We start from the raw sequence: 17,842 nt of genomic DNA, 5'->3' as shown, positions 1-17,842 counted from the left end.
GCATGCGCAAGGGCAGGCCCCGCGTCTCCTCTCCTGTGGAGCGCCGGCGGGACCGAGCGAGTGCGCCCAGCCGAGCGCGGCACACTTCCGGGGCCCGGCGCGCCGACCCTTCCCCGCTTCCCCTCTGCTCGTCCCACAGCAATTGTCTAGGCGGGTAGATTCGGGAGGAACTGCCCGTCCTAGGAGCCCGTGCGCCTGTGGAGAAGGGGCACTCGCCTCCGAGGTCTCCTGGAGGGGCGCTGGAGGAGGAGGTGGCGGATATAGGGACTCGAGGTCCGCCGTGGGAATGATCCACGAACTGCTCTTGGCTCTGAGCGGGTACCCAGGGTCCATCTTCACCTGGAACAAGCGGAATGGCCTCCAGGTACTGTCCGGCTCAGAGCGCGGGAACTAGCTAGCACTGAATGGGTGGGCCTGAGCCAGTGCGTGGGGAGGAGTCTAAGGGGCCCGGGGGCGGGGCCTTCAGGGACTGAGGCGTTGGGGGGGGGGGCGTGCCCCTGGGCACGTGACTGGGGGCAGTGCCCGAGGGGCCTACGGGCGTGGCGGGAAGCCTTGTGAGGGCTGGGTCTGGGCTGGGGAACTGAGCGCAGACCCTGAGTGGCCGGCCTTCGGGCGGAAGGAGGGAGCCCGGGCCCGGCCTGAGCTGGGGGTTTCTGAGCGGGAGTTGTTGGGGAACTGGACGTAAAAGTGAGGGAGGCACTTGCTCGCGTTTCACGTTTGCACTCTGTTTTAAACTGAGTTTTGAAAGCTAGTCCAAATACATAGCGCTTAATTAAACACAGTAAGGGTTCAGCCAATTTCGTTGAATGAACAAATGAATGAGAATGTTTCCCTCATTACTCCTTTCCCAGGAAAATTCTGCACTAGGAGAGTTTGGAAAGGGCCCTTCGTGTAACTAGGAGTGTATGAGGAGGAAGGGCTGTGTGCCATATGTATTATCTCATTTAATCTTCGCAACCACCTATCTCCATTTCACAGATGAACTCCCGGTATCATGTAGCTAATACTTAGCGAGCTTGATCTTGAACTCGGGTCTGTCCAGTTCCGATATCTGAACTACTCTTTTCTACTTCTGCTGCCAGCAATGTTAGCTAATCCTCTCCATAATTTAGTAACTTAGATATTGTTAGCCCCAGTTAAAAAATGAGCAAGCTGAAGCTCAGAGAACTTTAAGGTGGTTAGTCTTAGTAATGGCAAGCTTTGAATCTAGCTCTGTCTGATCACAAAGTCATGCCTGTTCTTATCAGAATTGGCAGTGTAGGCTGTGGAAAAGCAGAAAAATTACATTCTTAATCTATAAAACCTACAAATCAAACAGATTCCTCTTGTTATTATTTATTTTCCCCCGTAAAACTAGGACAATGCCACTCATATAGGAGGAAAATATTCAGGAAGTATTTGTGGGTGCTTGACTGTCTGAAGTAAAAGGAGATAGCAGAATATAGGAAAGATAGCTGCCTTCCTTCCTTTCTTATAAAAAAAGTCTTATAAAAAAAAGATATTTTCCTCCTTAAGAGCTCAGCTTTAAAGACACCTCCTCAGAAAAACTTTCTCTGACCACCTCTTTAAGTATCCTCCCCATATGCCATTATTCTCTATCACAGCAACTTGTTCATTTCCCTTATAGGACTTAGCATAATTCATATTATTTATTGTTTTTATTTGTTTATAGTCTTTTTCTCTCATAGATTACTCACAGGGGCAGAGACCACAGTGGTCTTCTTCACTGGTGTACCCAGAGCACCAGCACAGTTCTTCCACATAGTATGTGTTCAGATATTTGTGGAAGAAAAGAGCACCACCAAAACCGGCAAATATTGCATACTTTCTGCAAAGAAGTGTTTTTCACATTCAAATAAAGGGAAAAGTTGTCACGAATGCCCACTGTTGATAAAAATCATCTTATTGTAACATTGAATAAGTATACACATTAAACTAAGTATAAACTCAAACATATAGCTCTTAAACAACTATAAAATGAAATGTTTTTACGAACTAAACAAAACTACCAAATCGATAAATTCAAATTAACATTAGTCTAATGCAAGGTTTCTCACCCTTGGCAGTATTAACATTTTGGACTAGATAATTCTTTGCTGTGGGGGACTGACCTGTGTATTGTAGGATGATGTTCAGCAGCATCCCTGGTCTCTACTCACTAGATGTCAGTAGTACCCCCTGAGTTGTGGCAACCAAAAATATCTCCGGACATGACTGAATGTCCCTTGGGTGCAGAATTGCCCCTGATTGAGACCACTGATCTGATTAATGTATAATATTGTTTTGCTGAAACTAAATTGCCAACAATTCAGTTTAATACAGACTTTGCTACAGATCTGGCTCTATATTTTCTATTTTGACTTCAGTAACTCTAATGTGGAGAATGCCTATTAATATAAATAGGTTGTACCAAATGGTATCAGTAACTATATTTGCTGTTTCAAAATAACTAGACCTTGAACTTTTCTAAAACTCTGCCAACAAGCACTGCTCAAAATGCCAGTTTTCATGGGAGTATCACTTGATAACTGGGTAGAGCTGTCCTAATAAAAAAAAATTGCTTACATGTATTAAGCACTTGCCATATGCTTGGCACATGTGATTTACGTGTATTAACTTATTTAATCCTCACAATCTGTCTCCACTTTATAGGTATGAAAACTGAGGCACAGAGAGGTATGCTAACTTGCCTAAGATTTCACACAAGTAAGAGGCAATTCAGGGATTCAAACCCAGGCAGTGTGGCTCAAAGATCAGGTTCTTAAGCACCATGTCATGCACCTCTTAAGTTATTAACTTGAAGATATGGTTAGCATTGTGTCATTAAAATCTGTATTAAATGGATTCCTATCAAATTATTGTGGACTCAGTAACAAAAATTTTTCTTTGCATGTTTATTATCACATTTACTGTCATATAAAGATGGCATTCACAAAATACAATACTCACAATGTGAATATTAATATGCTAAATTCCTTGGGGGTAGTAACTATCTGATTTTGTTCACTATTTAATCTCTGAATGTTAGCACAGAGCCTGGGATCAGTAGGTGTCCATTAAAAGTTAGTTGATTCCGGGCTGGCCCCGTGGCCGAGTGGTTAAGTTCGCGCGCTCCGCTGCAGGCGGCCCAGTGTTTCGTTGGTTCGAATCCTGGGCGCGGACATGGCACTGCTCATCAAGCCACGCTGAGGCAGCGTCCCACATGCCACAACTAGAAGAACCCACAACGAAGAATACACAACTATGTACCGGGGGGCTTTGGGGAGAAAAAGGAAAAAATAAAAAATCTTTAAAAAAAAAAAAAAAAAAGTTAGTTGATTCCCCAAAGAAGATATACAGTGGCCAATAAACAAAAGATGATCAGTATCACTAATCATTAGGGAATGCAAATCAAAAGCACAGTGAAGTACCACTTCATCCCCTTTAGGACGGCTATTATTAAAAAAAACAGAAAATAACAAGTGTTGGTGAAGTTGTGAAGAAATTAGAACTGTTGTACATTGCTGGTACGAATGTAAAACGGTGCAGACCCTGTGGAAAACAGTATGGTGACTCCTCAAAAAATTAAACTTAGAATTACCAAATGATCCAGCAATTTCTTGTCTGGATTTATACCCAAAAGAAGTGAAAGCAGAGACTCAAACAGATATTTGTACACCCATGTTCATAGCAGCATTATTCACTATATATATTTATATACGGCCAAAAGATAAAAGCAACTCAGGTGTCCAAGGACAGATGAGTTGGATAAACAAAATGTGGCATATACATACAGTGGAATAGTATTCAGCATTAAAAAGGAAGAAAATTCTGACACATACTACAACATGGATGAGCCTTGGAGACACTATTCTAAGTGAAATAAGCCAGTCACAAAAGGACAAATATTGTATGATTCCACTTATTTGAAGTAGTGGAATAGTAGAATAGAGTAGTCAAAATCATAGACACGGAAAGTAGAAGGGTGGTGCCAGGGGCTGGGGAGTCACTGTTTACTGGGTACAGAGTTTCAGTTTGGGATGATGAAAAAGTTCTAGAGGTACATGGTGGTGATGGTTGCACAACAATGGGAATGTACTCAGTGCCATAGAACTGTACACTTAAAAATGGGTAAAATGATAACTTTTATGTATATTTCGCCACAATTTTTTTCAAAAAGTTGGTTGGATGAATATATTCTCCTACTATGTTTTTTTTTAACTTGAAATAACATTGGTTTATAACATTATATAAATTTCAGGTGTACATCATTATATTTCGATTTCTCTGTAGATTACATCATGTTTACCACCCGAAGGCTAATTATAATCCATCACCACACATGTGCCTAATCACCCCTTTCACCCTCCTCCCTCCCCCCTTCCTCTCTGGTATCCACCAGTCCAATCTCTGTCTCTACGTTTTTGTTTATTGTTGTTTTTATCTTCTATTTATGAGTGAGATCATATGGTATTTGACCTTCTCCCTCTGACTTATTTAACTTAGCATAATACCATCAAGGTCCATCCATGTTGTCACAAATGGCCAGATTTCATCGCTTTTTATGGCTTAGTATTCCCTTGTGTATATATACCACATCTTCTTTATCCCTTTGTCCCTTGATGGGCACCTAGGTTGCTTCCAAGTCTTGGCTATTGTGAATAATGCTGGATGAACATAGGGGTGCAGGTATCTTTATGCATTTGTGTTTTCACGTTCTCTGCATAAATACCCAGCAGTGGAATAGCTGGATCATATGGCAGTGCTATTCTTAACTTTTTGAGGACTCTCCATACTGCTTTCCATAGTGGCTCCGCCAGTTTGCACTCCCACCAGCAGTGTATGAGAGTTCCCTTTTGTCCACATCCTCTCCAACACTTGTTATTTCCTGTGTTGTTAATTATAGCCATTCTGACGGGAGTGATCCCACTACTTTTTTCTACTTGAACTGCGGTGAAACTTCTATATAGCACACTAGGCTATTATTTGGCCATTATTTAAATTAAAAATATAGATGAAAACATGGACACTAAATTTATATGTCCAATTATAAGGTGCTTTTACAGATTATAGTGTGCTGCATTAATTTGACCTTTTCATTGAAATGCAAACAAAATTTAAAATTTCATAGAAAATTTATCAGTCCTAAGCATATGTCTGAGAAAACCCTGGAGTCTGCAGACCCCAGTTTGAGCAGTATTGCTAAAGAGACTTTGTTGCAACCAGGTCAAAAAACCCGTATCCTGGGGCCAGACTCATGGCCGAGTGGTTAGTTTGCACGCTATGCTTCGGCAGCCCAGGGCTTTGCCGGTTTGGATCCTGGGTGCAGACATAGCACCGCTCATCAAGCCATGCTGAGGCAGCATCCCACATGTCACAACTAGAAGGACCCACAACTATGTACCAGGGGGCTTTGGGGAGAAAAAGGAAAAATAAAATCTTTAAAAACAACCCATATCCTTATAGACCATCCCTGGAAGATTGCATAAGAAACAGGTAATAGTAGTTGCCTCTGGGAAGGTTGACTTATTTTTAATGTACACTATTTTGTATTGTTTGAATTCTTTACCATGTGTTACCACCTATTGCAATAAACAACTAATTATATTGGGGATGGAGAACAACACCTTTATAGCGGTTTGCAAATACTTTCGTTATCCAGAACTTACCAATCTTAAATGGGCATCTTGAGAAGGGAAAGGATCAATAGCATGAAGCAGTTGAAGCACCTCAAACACTGGCGAGCAGTGAATAGCAGGCATTGGTGTCTTTAGCATTGTTCCTCTCCTGCAGGTGTCACAGGACTTCCCATTTCTACATCCCAGTGAAACCAGCGTCTTGAATCGACTCTGCCGGCTCGGCACAGACTATATACGCTTCACCGAGTTCATTGAACAGTACACAGGCCATGTGCAGCAACAGGTGGGTGCCTGTTCTCAGGGAATGTACACCTCCAGAAGGCGGGAGCTATGTCAAGCTTTCAGTGAATCTATGGGTAATTCATGTGAAGTGATTCTCAAGAAGTTATGAATTTCTCATCACTGGAATTATTCAAGTGAAGGCCAGGTGACTACCTCAAAAAAGGGGAAAATATACACTTTTTTATTTGTAAAGAAAAGAGTTAAACCAGAGAAGGTATTTGGCACATGGTAAGCACTTAATAAATATTATCCATTACTGTGAATTAATTGGAAGTCAGTATAGTGTGGAGGCCAAGGATTTGTGAGCCATTCCATCACTTACGGGCCATAGACTGCTTGGCAGTAACCTAATGCTCATTAGCTAAGGCTCAGTTTCCTTGTCTATAAAATGAGGATAGCAGTTAGTACCTATCTCATAGCGTTGTGAGGATTAAACACGGTAATTCATGCGAAGTGCCTAGTACATTGTAAGCACTCCAATTTTTTTTTTTTGAGGACGATTAACCCTGAGCTAACAGCTGCCAATCCTCCTCTTTTCGCTGAGGAAGACTGGCCCTGAGCTCACATCCATGCTGATCTTCCTCTTCTTTGTATGTGGGACGCCAGCCACAGCATGGTGTGCCAAGCAGTGCCATGTCCACACTGGCGATCCGAACTGGCGAACCTTGGGCCGCAGAAGCGGGACGTGCGCACTTAACTGCTGCGTCACCAGGCCGACCCCACATTCAAATTTTTTTAAGGAGAAATTTTAAAGTTCTCTTTTCTTTTTAACAGTCTGCAATTCTGTCAGTGGCAAATAAAAAGATTACTGAATTGTGTGACTCTGATTCACTGATCACTATTTCCCAGTTGAAAGAATGATTCTGGTTGAGGAGAAAGGCGGGGACTTCTAGAAAGGAAAAGGAAGGATGCTTTTCTGAAACAATGCAGTCAGTACCCTCTGGCTCCTATCATAGAAATTGGTTGTCAGGCCTTTTTTGGTAATTGATGGGGCAAAGGAATTGAAGAATAATGCCTTATATTTTCATCTCTGGGACAGGGCTTCTGGTTCTCCCAAACTGATCTTATTGCAGAGAAAATACATAAGCTAAACATGACTTTAAAATCGAATCAATGCCAATTTGCTATGAAATCATATTAATGAGAGCACACTTAATTATCAAAGTTGGAACCTGTATCTGTATTAATAAAGATGAAAAGACCTCTATTTTTAATTTTTTGTATATAACACTTAAAAGAAAAAAAAACCTGTCCTATATTCATGTGACTATGTGGATTTTATCTTACATAATTTGTGAATTCCTACTTTCCCAAATTCTAAAGAGTAGTACCTCATTTTTGGAAAAGTAAAAAGCATATTCATTTTCTCTTTCATTTTGGGATAAATGAAGACATTCAGTTCTCTGGAACCACACAGGAACAAAACAAAATTGGCTGGTTGTAAGTCACTCTGTGCCCATGCTGTTCTTATTATAGCTGTGAACATTTATCTCAGGAACTACTAGTTTCCTTTGCAGCATCCTCTGGCTACACTGTGCCTTATCCCTGAGCCCAAGCTTCTTACCACATTTGTTGCTGAGTTCTGCTACTGTATCTACCACCACCAGAGCTCCATCACCCAAGTCAGTGCATAGCCAGAGAGGCTGTTCATCGTGGCCTCCAGTCAACTGTTAACCACAATTCCCCATTTACAACTACAGAAGAAGCTCTTAACGAAAAATTGCAGGTTTCCTGAAAGACAAGCCATATTTGTAAATAGCCTCTTGGAGAGAGTATCTTAACTCCCCATATTGGCTTTCAGAATCATGTTCTTGATGAATTGCCACGCCAGGCAGGAGAAAGGATATTAGAAGGAAGATTGAGGTCATTTTATTTAATTCAGTAAATATTTACCCTCTGTTCAAAGAACTGTGCTGGGAGCTTAAATACAAAGACAAATAAAGTGTGGGCCCTTGCATCATGAAGCTCGTGGTCCAGTGAGAGGGGCATATAAAGAAGAGTGCAATTCCAGCACTAAATAGAGATGCTATGAAGGCAACAAAGGGGCGTTGCCTTCCTAGGGCGAGTTAGGAAGGGCTTTACAGAGAAGAGATGCTTGAGTTAGGTCCTGCAGGAAGAGTAGGTATCTGTCACAAAGATGAGTGCACAGTTAGAAGCAGAACACATCCAAATTCAGGGGGGTGAGAATTAGAAGCAAGGCACATTTGGTGAACCGTGGGTGGTTTGGAAATGAAGATGTGAAGTTGGAAGCGGTGAAAGATAATTTTGGAAAGAGGATAAGGGCCAGAATGCAGAAGTCATTGTATGCCATGTAGGGGAGGTGGGTATTATTCTGGGGCAATGGGAAGCCACCAAAGGGATTTAAGCTGGAAATTATAAGATTAGAATTAAGCTGCAGAAAATTCTCCACTGACAGTATGGAGTACTGCCTGGTTGTTTGTAACACCTGAGCCACTTGGAAGATTAAAATATTATCACATTTTAAAAGATCAGAACTCAAAATCTGTTCTCTTCAGTCATGTTTTCCTCTCACTGATGTACTTCTTTGATACAGAATTATTGAGGTAAAAACAATACCACTAATAAAGGATAACGTTGTCCTCAGGTTTCAGAGTATGAGCTGAGAAGCTGCCTTCTCTTTGTTTCATTTCAGGATCATCATCCATCTCAACAGGGCCAGGGTGGATTACATGGAATCTACCTAAGGGCCTTCTGCACAGGGCTGGATTCGGTATTGCAGCCTTATCGCCAAGCACTGCTTGATTTGGAACAGGAGGTGAGAGACGAGACATGGGAAGCAACACCTCTGAGACAGCAGACTAGGGCATGTTCTTGAATTTGAAATGCCCTTTGATACAGGCAGATAGTTAAGAGTGAGCTGTTTTCTGCGTGGCTGGAGGGTACAGTGTGCTCTCCGTGATTGCTCAAGTCATGATCAAAGTGGAGTGCAGATCATGGCAAAGGTCTCTGATTAAGTTTATAAGAGCCCTAGCTTTGGTTTTGTTATCACGTGAAAATCAGAATTAATAATCTTCTATAAATTGTCAGTTCTCAATAGCCTAAAACTAACATTAAGCCCATTCTCAGATTCCCTTCTAGTTTTCATAGATCAAATAGATTCAAGATATTTTCTATGGAGTCCTAATCACGGTGTTTTTTGTTGCAGTTCCTGGCTGACCCCCATCTCTCCATATCACATGTCAATTACTCCCTAGATCAGGTATGCTCCCCAAATCACAAAATGCCTTGAAATTTCTTGATATTGTTAGAAAAATCTAACTTATGACATTATTTTTGAGAACCTTCTTCCTTTGGGATTCAGAGCCTAGCATTTTATATTTTGTATGCTTTCCTAGATCAGAACTGTTTGCAAAGCTCCAAATTTAGTTAAAACTTAATGCCTGATGTTAATGCTCTGTATTGACCTCAATACTCAGAATTATGCTAACCCCAGAAATAGAAACTGCTTCTCTCTGCCATTCTCTATCTGCAGCCAACCCCCATATCGAATTGCCTTAGGATACTGGATGTTGGCTCTTCTGTGGGGTTGCCATCTTTATATTAAGTGGTACTATTTAGAAGCAAAAGAATTTCCTGAGTTAATTTTTTTCCTTGTATTTGATTATATACCCTCCTAATTATTCTCTACTTTGCAGTTCCAGCTCCTTTTTCCCTCTGTGATGGTTGTGGTAGAACAAATTAAAAGTCAAAAGGTGAGAACTTTCCTTTTCCTTTTACTCTGGTAAGCACCAGGGAAATATTCATAATTAATTTGGCCTTACATTCTTTTTTGAAGTCCCTAGTTTTTAGTAGCTTTTATTTATTTATTCATTCATTCAAGAGTATCTGCTTGGGTATCAGGCTAAGTGTCAGGAATGCAAAAATAAGTTCTGACCCTGCCCTTAAGCACCTCCTGGTCCAGAAGGTGGGGAGACGCACCCCAAGAATGCTGCTGGGTAAGAGGAAAATGCTCGGATATTTGGAGCTGAGAGCTTTTGCACTAAGGATTTAGAACTGTTAGATATGGATCTTGAGGAACAGCAGAAAGTTAATTCTTAGAAAGAAAGAAATTAATAGGTTTATGGTTAGGGTGCTGGCAGTTTTCTGAGAATTAGATCATTGGGTGAAACCAGATTTTTATTTTTTTAGTTAAATTTGCCTATTCTTATCACAAGTTTTTATCACATGCATTGAAAAGTTAGGGTCCCCAGTGACAGGAGAATGTCTTTTCCGGGCAGAGTTAATAACTCTGAGAAATAAATGCTTTGAGATTTCACATTAGAAGAAGAAACTGCTGGTCCACAATTGGACCAAAAAGCACAACTGGATTAAACATGTTTGCTCATTCATGTTTTTAAGCTGTAATATTTGTGCCTTAGCTTGTCAGGAGTGTTCACCTTGATGAAAACAACTAGTCAAGCAGTTAACTTGCATGGTTGCTACTTCCTTTTTTCACTGTATAAGTACAGAAACGTACACTCTGCTGCATTCATTCTGTGCCAGCGAAGCCAGTAGGGGAGGTGTTCTTTGGCCCTTCAAAGCAGATTGCCCTCATCAAATAACATCGAACTTTTATTGTGCACTTGCTGTATACCAGGGACTGTGCTAAGTGCTTCACATACATTATCATATTCAGTCCTCCAAGGGGTCACATAGGTTAAGGAATGTGCTTAGGGTCGCACAGATGGTAGTCAATGGTAGAGCTGGGATATAAACTCACATCTAACTGCCTCCAAAGACTATACTCTTAACCGCTCTGCTGAATTATCTCCCAAAATTGGAGGGGAGCTTCTAGGTAAGTGGAGTTAGCATAAGGGTTCTCTGCCTAGCTGCACATCTCACTTGACTTTCAGCTTCCACCGGCCACAGGAAGGAGAGTGGAAAATGAGTAGGGGGATTACAGATGGGCCAATCTTCCTTCCTGCCAGGGTGGTGGGAGAGAAGCTAGTGTGCTATGGCTCTACAGAGTTAAAAAATGAGGTGGTCAACAATGTGGGCTGAGAACGGGATGACTGCGAACAGGTACAAGAGATCCTTTTAGAGTAGTGGAAATGGTATAAAACTGGATTATGGTGATGGTTGCATAATGTTGTAAATTTACTAAAAATGATTGAATAGTACACTTAAAATGGATGAATTTTATCTTATGTAAATTATACCTCAATAAAGCAGTTTTTAAAAAAGAGCCAGAAGGACAGAGAGGAAGCAGATTTTTGGAAAAGTGTATCCCATATAAGTAGTCTGAATCAGGCCTTAATGTGAAACAAAGGGCTTTCTTTGCCTCTTTGCTTGGCAGTTCAACTCTAAATGATCCTGGTTTCTCTAGTGCACTAGTTCTCAGACTTCACTGTGCATTAGAATCACCTGGAGAGGATTGTTAAAACCACATTGCTGGGGCTTGCCCCAGAGATTCTAATTCAGTAGTCTGGAGTGAGGCCCAAGAATTTGCATTTCTTGCAAGTTCCCAGGTGATACTGATGCTGCTGGGGGTGGGAGTAGGGGTGGGGTGGGAGGATGGAGGGTCCATACTTGGAGAACAACTATTGTGATTTATAGTAAGAAATTATATATTTGGTCCTTGTCTCATTTCTGGCACAGAGCTCCTAAAACCCTTGGAACTTCCTAAGTGATAAGAGCGATAAAGATGTCTTGATATTCTTAACAAACCCCTATCAATCATACCTGAATTTATGTTAATGAGGTGACTCTTGGAAAGCACCTAAGGATGGAGGTTGGTTGCCAGGGGAACCAACCGTGTGATTGGAGGGTTGGAACTTTCACTACCCGCCCCACCACCTCAGGGGAGGGGAGAGAGGCTGGAAGATTGAGGTCAATCACCAATGGCTGATGATTTAATCAGTCATGCCTGTGTAATGAAACTCTCATAAAAACACAAAAGGACAGGATTCAGAGAGCTTCCAGGTTGGTGAACCAGAACACTTCCACGTGTTGTGGTGCGGGGCCCAAACTCCACAGGGACAGAAGCTCCTTTGTTCGTACTTCACCCCATGTCTCTTCATTTGGCTGTTGATTTGTAGCCTATGTGATAAACTGGTAATCAAGTGAGTGAATGGGTTTCCTGCGTTCTGTGAGCCACTCTAGCCAATTAGTGGAACTCAAGGAGCCAGTGGGTCAGAAGTACAGTAACAACCTGGGCTTGAGATTGGTGTTGGAAGTGGAAGGCGGTCTTGTGGGACTGAGCCCTTAACCTGTGGAATCTGATGCTATCTCCAGGTAGATAGTGTCAGAATTGAGTTGAAACTGTAGGACACCCCAGCTGGTGTCACAGAATTGCTTGGAATTGGAGTCTATCGGAACTACACATAGACCTTATGAGAAAGTTTATCTCCATTCTTTGCTGCATTGTGCCCTCTGGATTGAATATAGGATATGAGTTTGTGCTACACGAACTATCAAAATGGAATCCAGTTTGACAAGGCTGTATTTTCCACAGATTCATGGTTGTCAAATCCTGGAAACAGTATACAAACACAGCTGTGGAGGTCTGCCTCCTGTTCGCAGTGCACTGGAAAAGTAAGTCATAGCTTAATTGGGAATTTGGGTGGCAGTGGGTGGTCAAGTGACTTGACTTTGCACATGTTTTATTTTCAGGTCATCTCAGGTTTCCCTCTGGGGAAAGTTATGACCGGGATAGAAAAGGCCCATGAACAGAGGAGCCCATGTAATCCTTACGATAGCTCAGAAATGGCAAAAGAGAGGGTTAGAAAGTGTTAAGTATCAAGGCTATGATCTAGTTGCCTAGATAACCTTGAGGCAGTATTTTTTCATTTTTGGATCTCATTATCCTTGGAGAATTTCCATTACATGTGCCAGATAATGCTTAACGATGTCTAAACGTGTATTTTGGGTAGCTGTTATTTTTACATCAGGTTCTTAAAAATGTTTAGAGGGGCCAGCCCTGTGGCATGGTGGTTAAGTTCAGTGTGCTCTGCTTCAGCAGCCCAATTTCGTGGGTTCCAATCCCAGGCGTGGACCTACACTACTTCTCAGCCATGCTTTGGCAGCGACCCACATATAAGGTAGAGGAAGACTGGCAGATTGGCACGGATGTTAGCTCAGGGCTAATCTTCCTCAGCAAAAGAAAAATGTTTAGAGTTTATAATCCTATAATGCCACTCTTAGGAATTTTATCCTAACAAAATTATTCTAAAGAAGAAAATAACCATATACACAAACATTATTCTTTTCAATGTTGTCTACTATATCAAGAAATTAGAAAATTACCAGCAGCAGCAAAACGCTAAATAAAGATATATTCACTTGATAGATATAAAGCCATTAAAATAATAAATACTATAACAACATGTAAAAATATTGTTTATAATACTAACTGATAAAAGGATACAAAATTATATATCTTATGATTACAACTATATTAAATATTTGTGGAGTATGATAAAAGACTGCTCATTTGATCTTACTATTTCCCTCTTCCTCCTTATATTTAAAAACAGGTATGGCATTAGTTGCAAAATTGGAATTGATGATCTCTGAGGCCTTTCACAACTGTTAACAATCTCCACTTTAACCACTGCACAAGCAAATCCTCAAAAGAACAGGAAACTTTCCAGAACATGCTTTAGGGACTTAACTCTCTAATATTGTGTTTGTTTTTTTTTTAATAAAAGAAGTGCATTTTGATTGTAGAAAATACAATCAAAGAGAAGAAAGAGAAATCACCTCTAATCTCAGTCCCTTGAGATATCCAATTTAACTTTCAGTGTATAGCCTCTACAGTTTCTCTCTCTATAAATATATATAGTTTTATGCACAGATATAAAATATTATATAGATAATATAATATATACATGTTTGTTATATATTTGCAGGAACCACATTTTACAGATCATATACTCAGACATGCAAAATGTGAGTGGCTTCCCATTTAATTTTTTTTAAGAGAGAGTCCATTCAGTTAGCATACTACAGATAGCAGACTCAAGCTCTCGTAGTTTCTTTTTCTCCCCAAGTTATTTTGAAAAATTTCAAGTGTACAAAAAAGTTGAAAGAACAGTAAGACCTGTACAATAAACACCTGTATATCCTTTAGTTTCACCAGTTGTTAACATTTTGCCACGTATATCTTTTTCTTTCTTTCTCCCTCTATTTGAACAATGAAATATATATATGTAGATACACACACATGCATGCATAGTACAAATTTTTTGCTGAATCATTTGAAAGCAGTCACAGATATCATAACGCTTGTATCTCTTTACAAAAAGGGCATTCCCTTATATAACCTCAATACCATATTACACCCAAGAAAGTTAACATTAATTCAACAACATAATATCCAAAATATATCTGAATTTCCCCAGTTGTCCCCAAAAGGCCTTTTATAGCTGTTCTTCTTTGCAATCCAGGATCCAATCAGTGTTCGCATATTTGGTTGTCATGTCTTTTTAGTCTCTTCTAATTTGGAACAGTCCCCTTCCGTGCCTTTTTTATTTAATCTTTGATGATATTGACATTTTAGGAGTCCAAACCAGTCGTATTATAGAATGTGCCACAATCTGGATTTTTCTGATTATTTCCTCATGAGTAGATTCAGGTTAAACATTTTTGGCAAGAAGACCACATAGGTCCTTTTATTTCCTGTTGCATCATCTCAGAAGGCACAGAGAGGAAGTTTGTCCCATTACTGGTGTTGTCAAGTTTGATCACTTGGAATAGGTGTTTTCCACCAGATCTCTCCATTTTAGAGGGACAATTTCCCCTTTCTAATTAATATGTTATCTGAGGGGGTGATCCTTTGAGACCATGTGAATATCCCATTCTCCAGCAGCCTTTTAACATTTTGTTTTAGTTTCCGCATTTTGTTGGATAATACTTTTTTCAGACCTCTTACATATTGAATCTACTCTCCCTATGTCATTCCAACAGAAATAAAACAAATTTAATATTGTGTTAGCCAAAACGAGAGTCAGTTTAATTTTAGCAAGAATTATCAGTTTTGAAACCGTACACAAAAGAGGAAAGAAAATGTGCGTCTCCTAAGAGATTATCAGAACATTTACTGAACATTTCAGACTTCAGTTATGTAGACTACAAATTTGGAAGTTTAATCACTTAGCCCATCCACATTTAAATTAAAATAGCACAATTATTTTTAGCTTAATTGGTTATTTCCCTTCTGACTCATCAACCTCTCAGGCCTCTGTTCATCGTGTAGCGGTTTAAAGCCTGCCCTCTATGCTGTTGGCGGGTTTACTGTTCTCTAAGTGCACTTCTAAGGCTCTTGCTTTTCTCTCCACTCAGAATCCTGGCTGTGTGTCATGGGGTCATGTATAAGCAGCTGTCAGCCTGGATGCTACATGGACTCCTCTTGGACCAGCATGAAGAGTTCTTTGTCAAACAGGGTCCCTCTTCTGGTAATGTCAGTGCCCAGCCAGAAGAGGATGAGGAGGATCTGGGCATTGGGGGACTGACAGGAAAACAGTTGCGAGAACTCCAGGACTTGGTGAGAGCACAGCAGGACGCCTAGCATACTCCTGCTGGGAGTGAGAAAAGTCTACGGCTAAATGACCTTTTGGTGACACTCCCCCCTTGCCAGCTCACTGTAGCCTGGGCACCTGTCATAAACTCTTTAGATGTCAACACTTGGCTTTATCTTAGCTGAATACTTAACTTAAACTTAATACCTAACTTGATATGAGACTACAAAATAGAAAATATATTTGTGAGGTTCCTTTCATTTTCCCTTTTCCTAATATATGCATTTAATATAATAATAAGTCTTAATAATAAGTCTCATCTCCTAAGGTAGTCTTGTAGCTGCCCTGCAGCTTTTAAATGCAGTTTGGAGTTTTGATTAGACTGCCCACAGTCCTCTATTGTCCTTGTTCACCCATCCATCCATCCATCCATCGTTTCATCCGTTCATTTATCCTGTTACATTTTATTGAATGCCTGTTATATGCCAGGCCCTGTTCTAGGTGCCACAACTGCATAGACAAATAAAATGTAGTAGTGCCTTTCCTTGAAGAGCTTGTAGTTTATGGAAGAGATAGAAAAGTAAGCAGTGACATTACAATATACTAAGTTCTCTGGAAAGAGTAAGAATGAGGGTTCTCGCAACATGGTCTTAGAGTCATTAGAGAAAGCTTTGCAGTGGAATGTGTGCCAAAATTGCAGAGTTTGGAAGGAGAGGTCAAGAAATGTTCCAGGCAGTGGGAGAGATGTGTGTAAAGTACACAGGCCATGAAGGACACGGCTTATTTGAGGGACCATTAGTAATTCAACTGAAATGGTCCAGTAAAAGCTGAAATATAAATATAAAGACCAATTATCCCAGGGTACAAGTAAGGAAACGGAGTTCCAGATCTACAAGTTTTTACACAGCAGTAAAGGGAGAGTGAGAACTAAAATCCTAATGTTAAGAAAATTTATTTCCACCATGCTATCCTGCTGCGTGAAAATGGAATATGTGTCTCTAACCTAGTAGTTTAAGAATTACGTGACTTTAGAGTTAAAGTCCCTGCTTCCAGAAAATATAACCCATGGGTTGCGAGAGTTACAGGATGTTTTCTTGTCTTCCCTTTCTTACTTCATACATCGTCTCTGATACGGATTATTTCCTTGGCTAGCGCCTGATAGAGGAAGAAAACATGCTGGCGCCATCTCTAAAGCAGTTCTCCCTGCGAGTGGAAGTTTTGCCATCCTACATTCCAGTGAGGGTTGCTGAAAAAATCCTGTTTGTTGGGGAATCTGTCCAGATGTTTGAAAATCAAAATGTGAACCTGACTAGAAAAGGTAGGAATCTCCTTGCCCACTGGACCCCATCCGCAAGGGCCCTTCTTTCTTGAAACTGTGCCGCCCCAAAGAATGCCTGGTCAGTGAGTGATGAGCAGTATTTTGTACTGAGATTTCAGCGCAACCATGCCATGCTCGCCTGAGAAGCAGGTGAAGGAGCCGTCCCACCGGGATTAGAGAACCTCGCCTGTCCTGCTTGCTCTCTGTCTTCCTCTGACAGTGCCTTCCTTTCTGCAGGATCCATCCTGAAAAACCAGGAGGACACGTTTGCTGCAGAGCTGCATCGTCTCAAGCAGCAGCCGCTCTTCAGCCTGGTGGATTTTGAGCAGGTGGTGGATCGCATTCGCAGTACTGTGGCTGAGGTTTGTCTGTCATAGTATATTTTATTAGAAAGAAAATAGACTGGTTCCCCAGAAACTGAGTGCTTGACTTTTGTTTCTTCCTGATGGGGTTAGAACTTAGCTTGGAGGGAATTGTTTCAGAGAGCTGCAGGGCAAGAAGTAGAAAATAAAAGCATTATGTTGTTAGTAATAGAGACAGAACTGCCTTCGCCTTCTCACACCTGACAGGAGTTTGCTAGTTAGCTGGTTAGTTAATTAGTTAGTTGAATAAAGGGAGGTCTTAGTTTCATTTCAGACAGTCAGCATTTTGAGTCTGTCTACATAGTTGGCAGTAACTCCAAGGAATCAACTAACTCTAACTAAATTTAGCGCCTTGCATTTTAGAGTGAATTTATTACTTATTCTTTCATTCATGGATATGATAATCTTATGAGGAAGGCAGAACAAGTATTATTTTTCCATTCCTATAAATGAAAGAAAATAGAAAGCTGCCTTGTCTGTTGTTGCACAGTAAGTAAAGAAGGTGCGTTCAGAACCAGGTCTTCTGCCTCCTGCTTCGGGTTCTTAGTCAACTGTGCTTCATCCAACTTAAATTGTGACCAGTAATTTTTCAAATGGGCATATGTTCTATGGCTTCTAATAAAATTTGGCTCACAGGTGTGTGATAACTTGATAACTTATTCTGTTTTTTAGAACAATTAATCTAAGACAGGAATTGTTGCTGAAAGTTAGATTGAATTTACTATAAAAATTATCTAAGCTAGGTTTTTTTTAGGAGGGGAAATCTTCACCAAGTCAACATGTTGAAACCGTATTAATCTATTC

The 17,842-nt window shown here is 40.6% G+C and overlaps 1 protein-coding gene across 1 annotated transcript in view; it reads left to right on the top strand.

Moving 5' to 3' along the window:
• Positions 1–41: 41 nt before the first annotated feature.
• The window catches only part of TUBGCP4 (tubulin gamma complex component 4), a 34,723-nt gene continuing 16,922 nt past the window's right edge, over positions 42–17,842 (top strand). The window contains exons 1-9 of the mRNA XM_001503141.6: positions 42–364; positions 5,773–5,901; positions 8,554–8,676; positions 9,067–9,120; positions 9,557–9,613; positions 12,355–12,434; positions 15,183–15,384; positions 16,511–16,676; positions 16,914–17,038. Of these exons, the coding sequence (XP_001503191.1) occupies positions 287–364; positions 5,773–5,901; positions 8,554–8,676; positions 9,067–9,120; positions 9,557–9,613; positions 12,355–12,434; positions 15,183–15,384; positions 16,511–16,676; positions 16,914–17,038 (1,014 nt within the window). The 5' untranslated portion in view covers positions 42–286. The remainder of the gene's footprint in view (positions 365–5,772; positions 5,902–8,553; positions 8,677–9,066; positions 9,121–9,556; positions 9,614–12,354; positions 12,435–15,182; positions 15,385–16,510; positions 16,677–16,913; positions 17,039–17,842) is intronic.

The sequence above is a fragment of the Equus caballus genome, chromosome 1, assembly GCF_041296265.1.
Source record: "Equus caballus isolate H_3958 breed thoroughbred chromosome 1, TB-T2T, whole genome shotgun sequence".
Classification (NCBI taxonomy): domain Eukaryota; kingdom Metazoa; phylum Chordata; class Mammalia; order Perissodactyla; family Equidae; genus Equus; species Equus caballus.
Note: the sequence above shows the minus strand (reverse complement) of the source record. Positions and strands in the feature narration are given on the sequence as shown.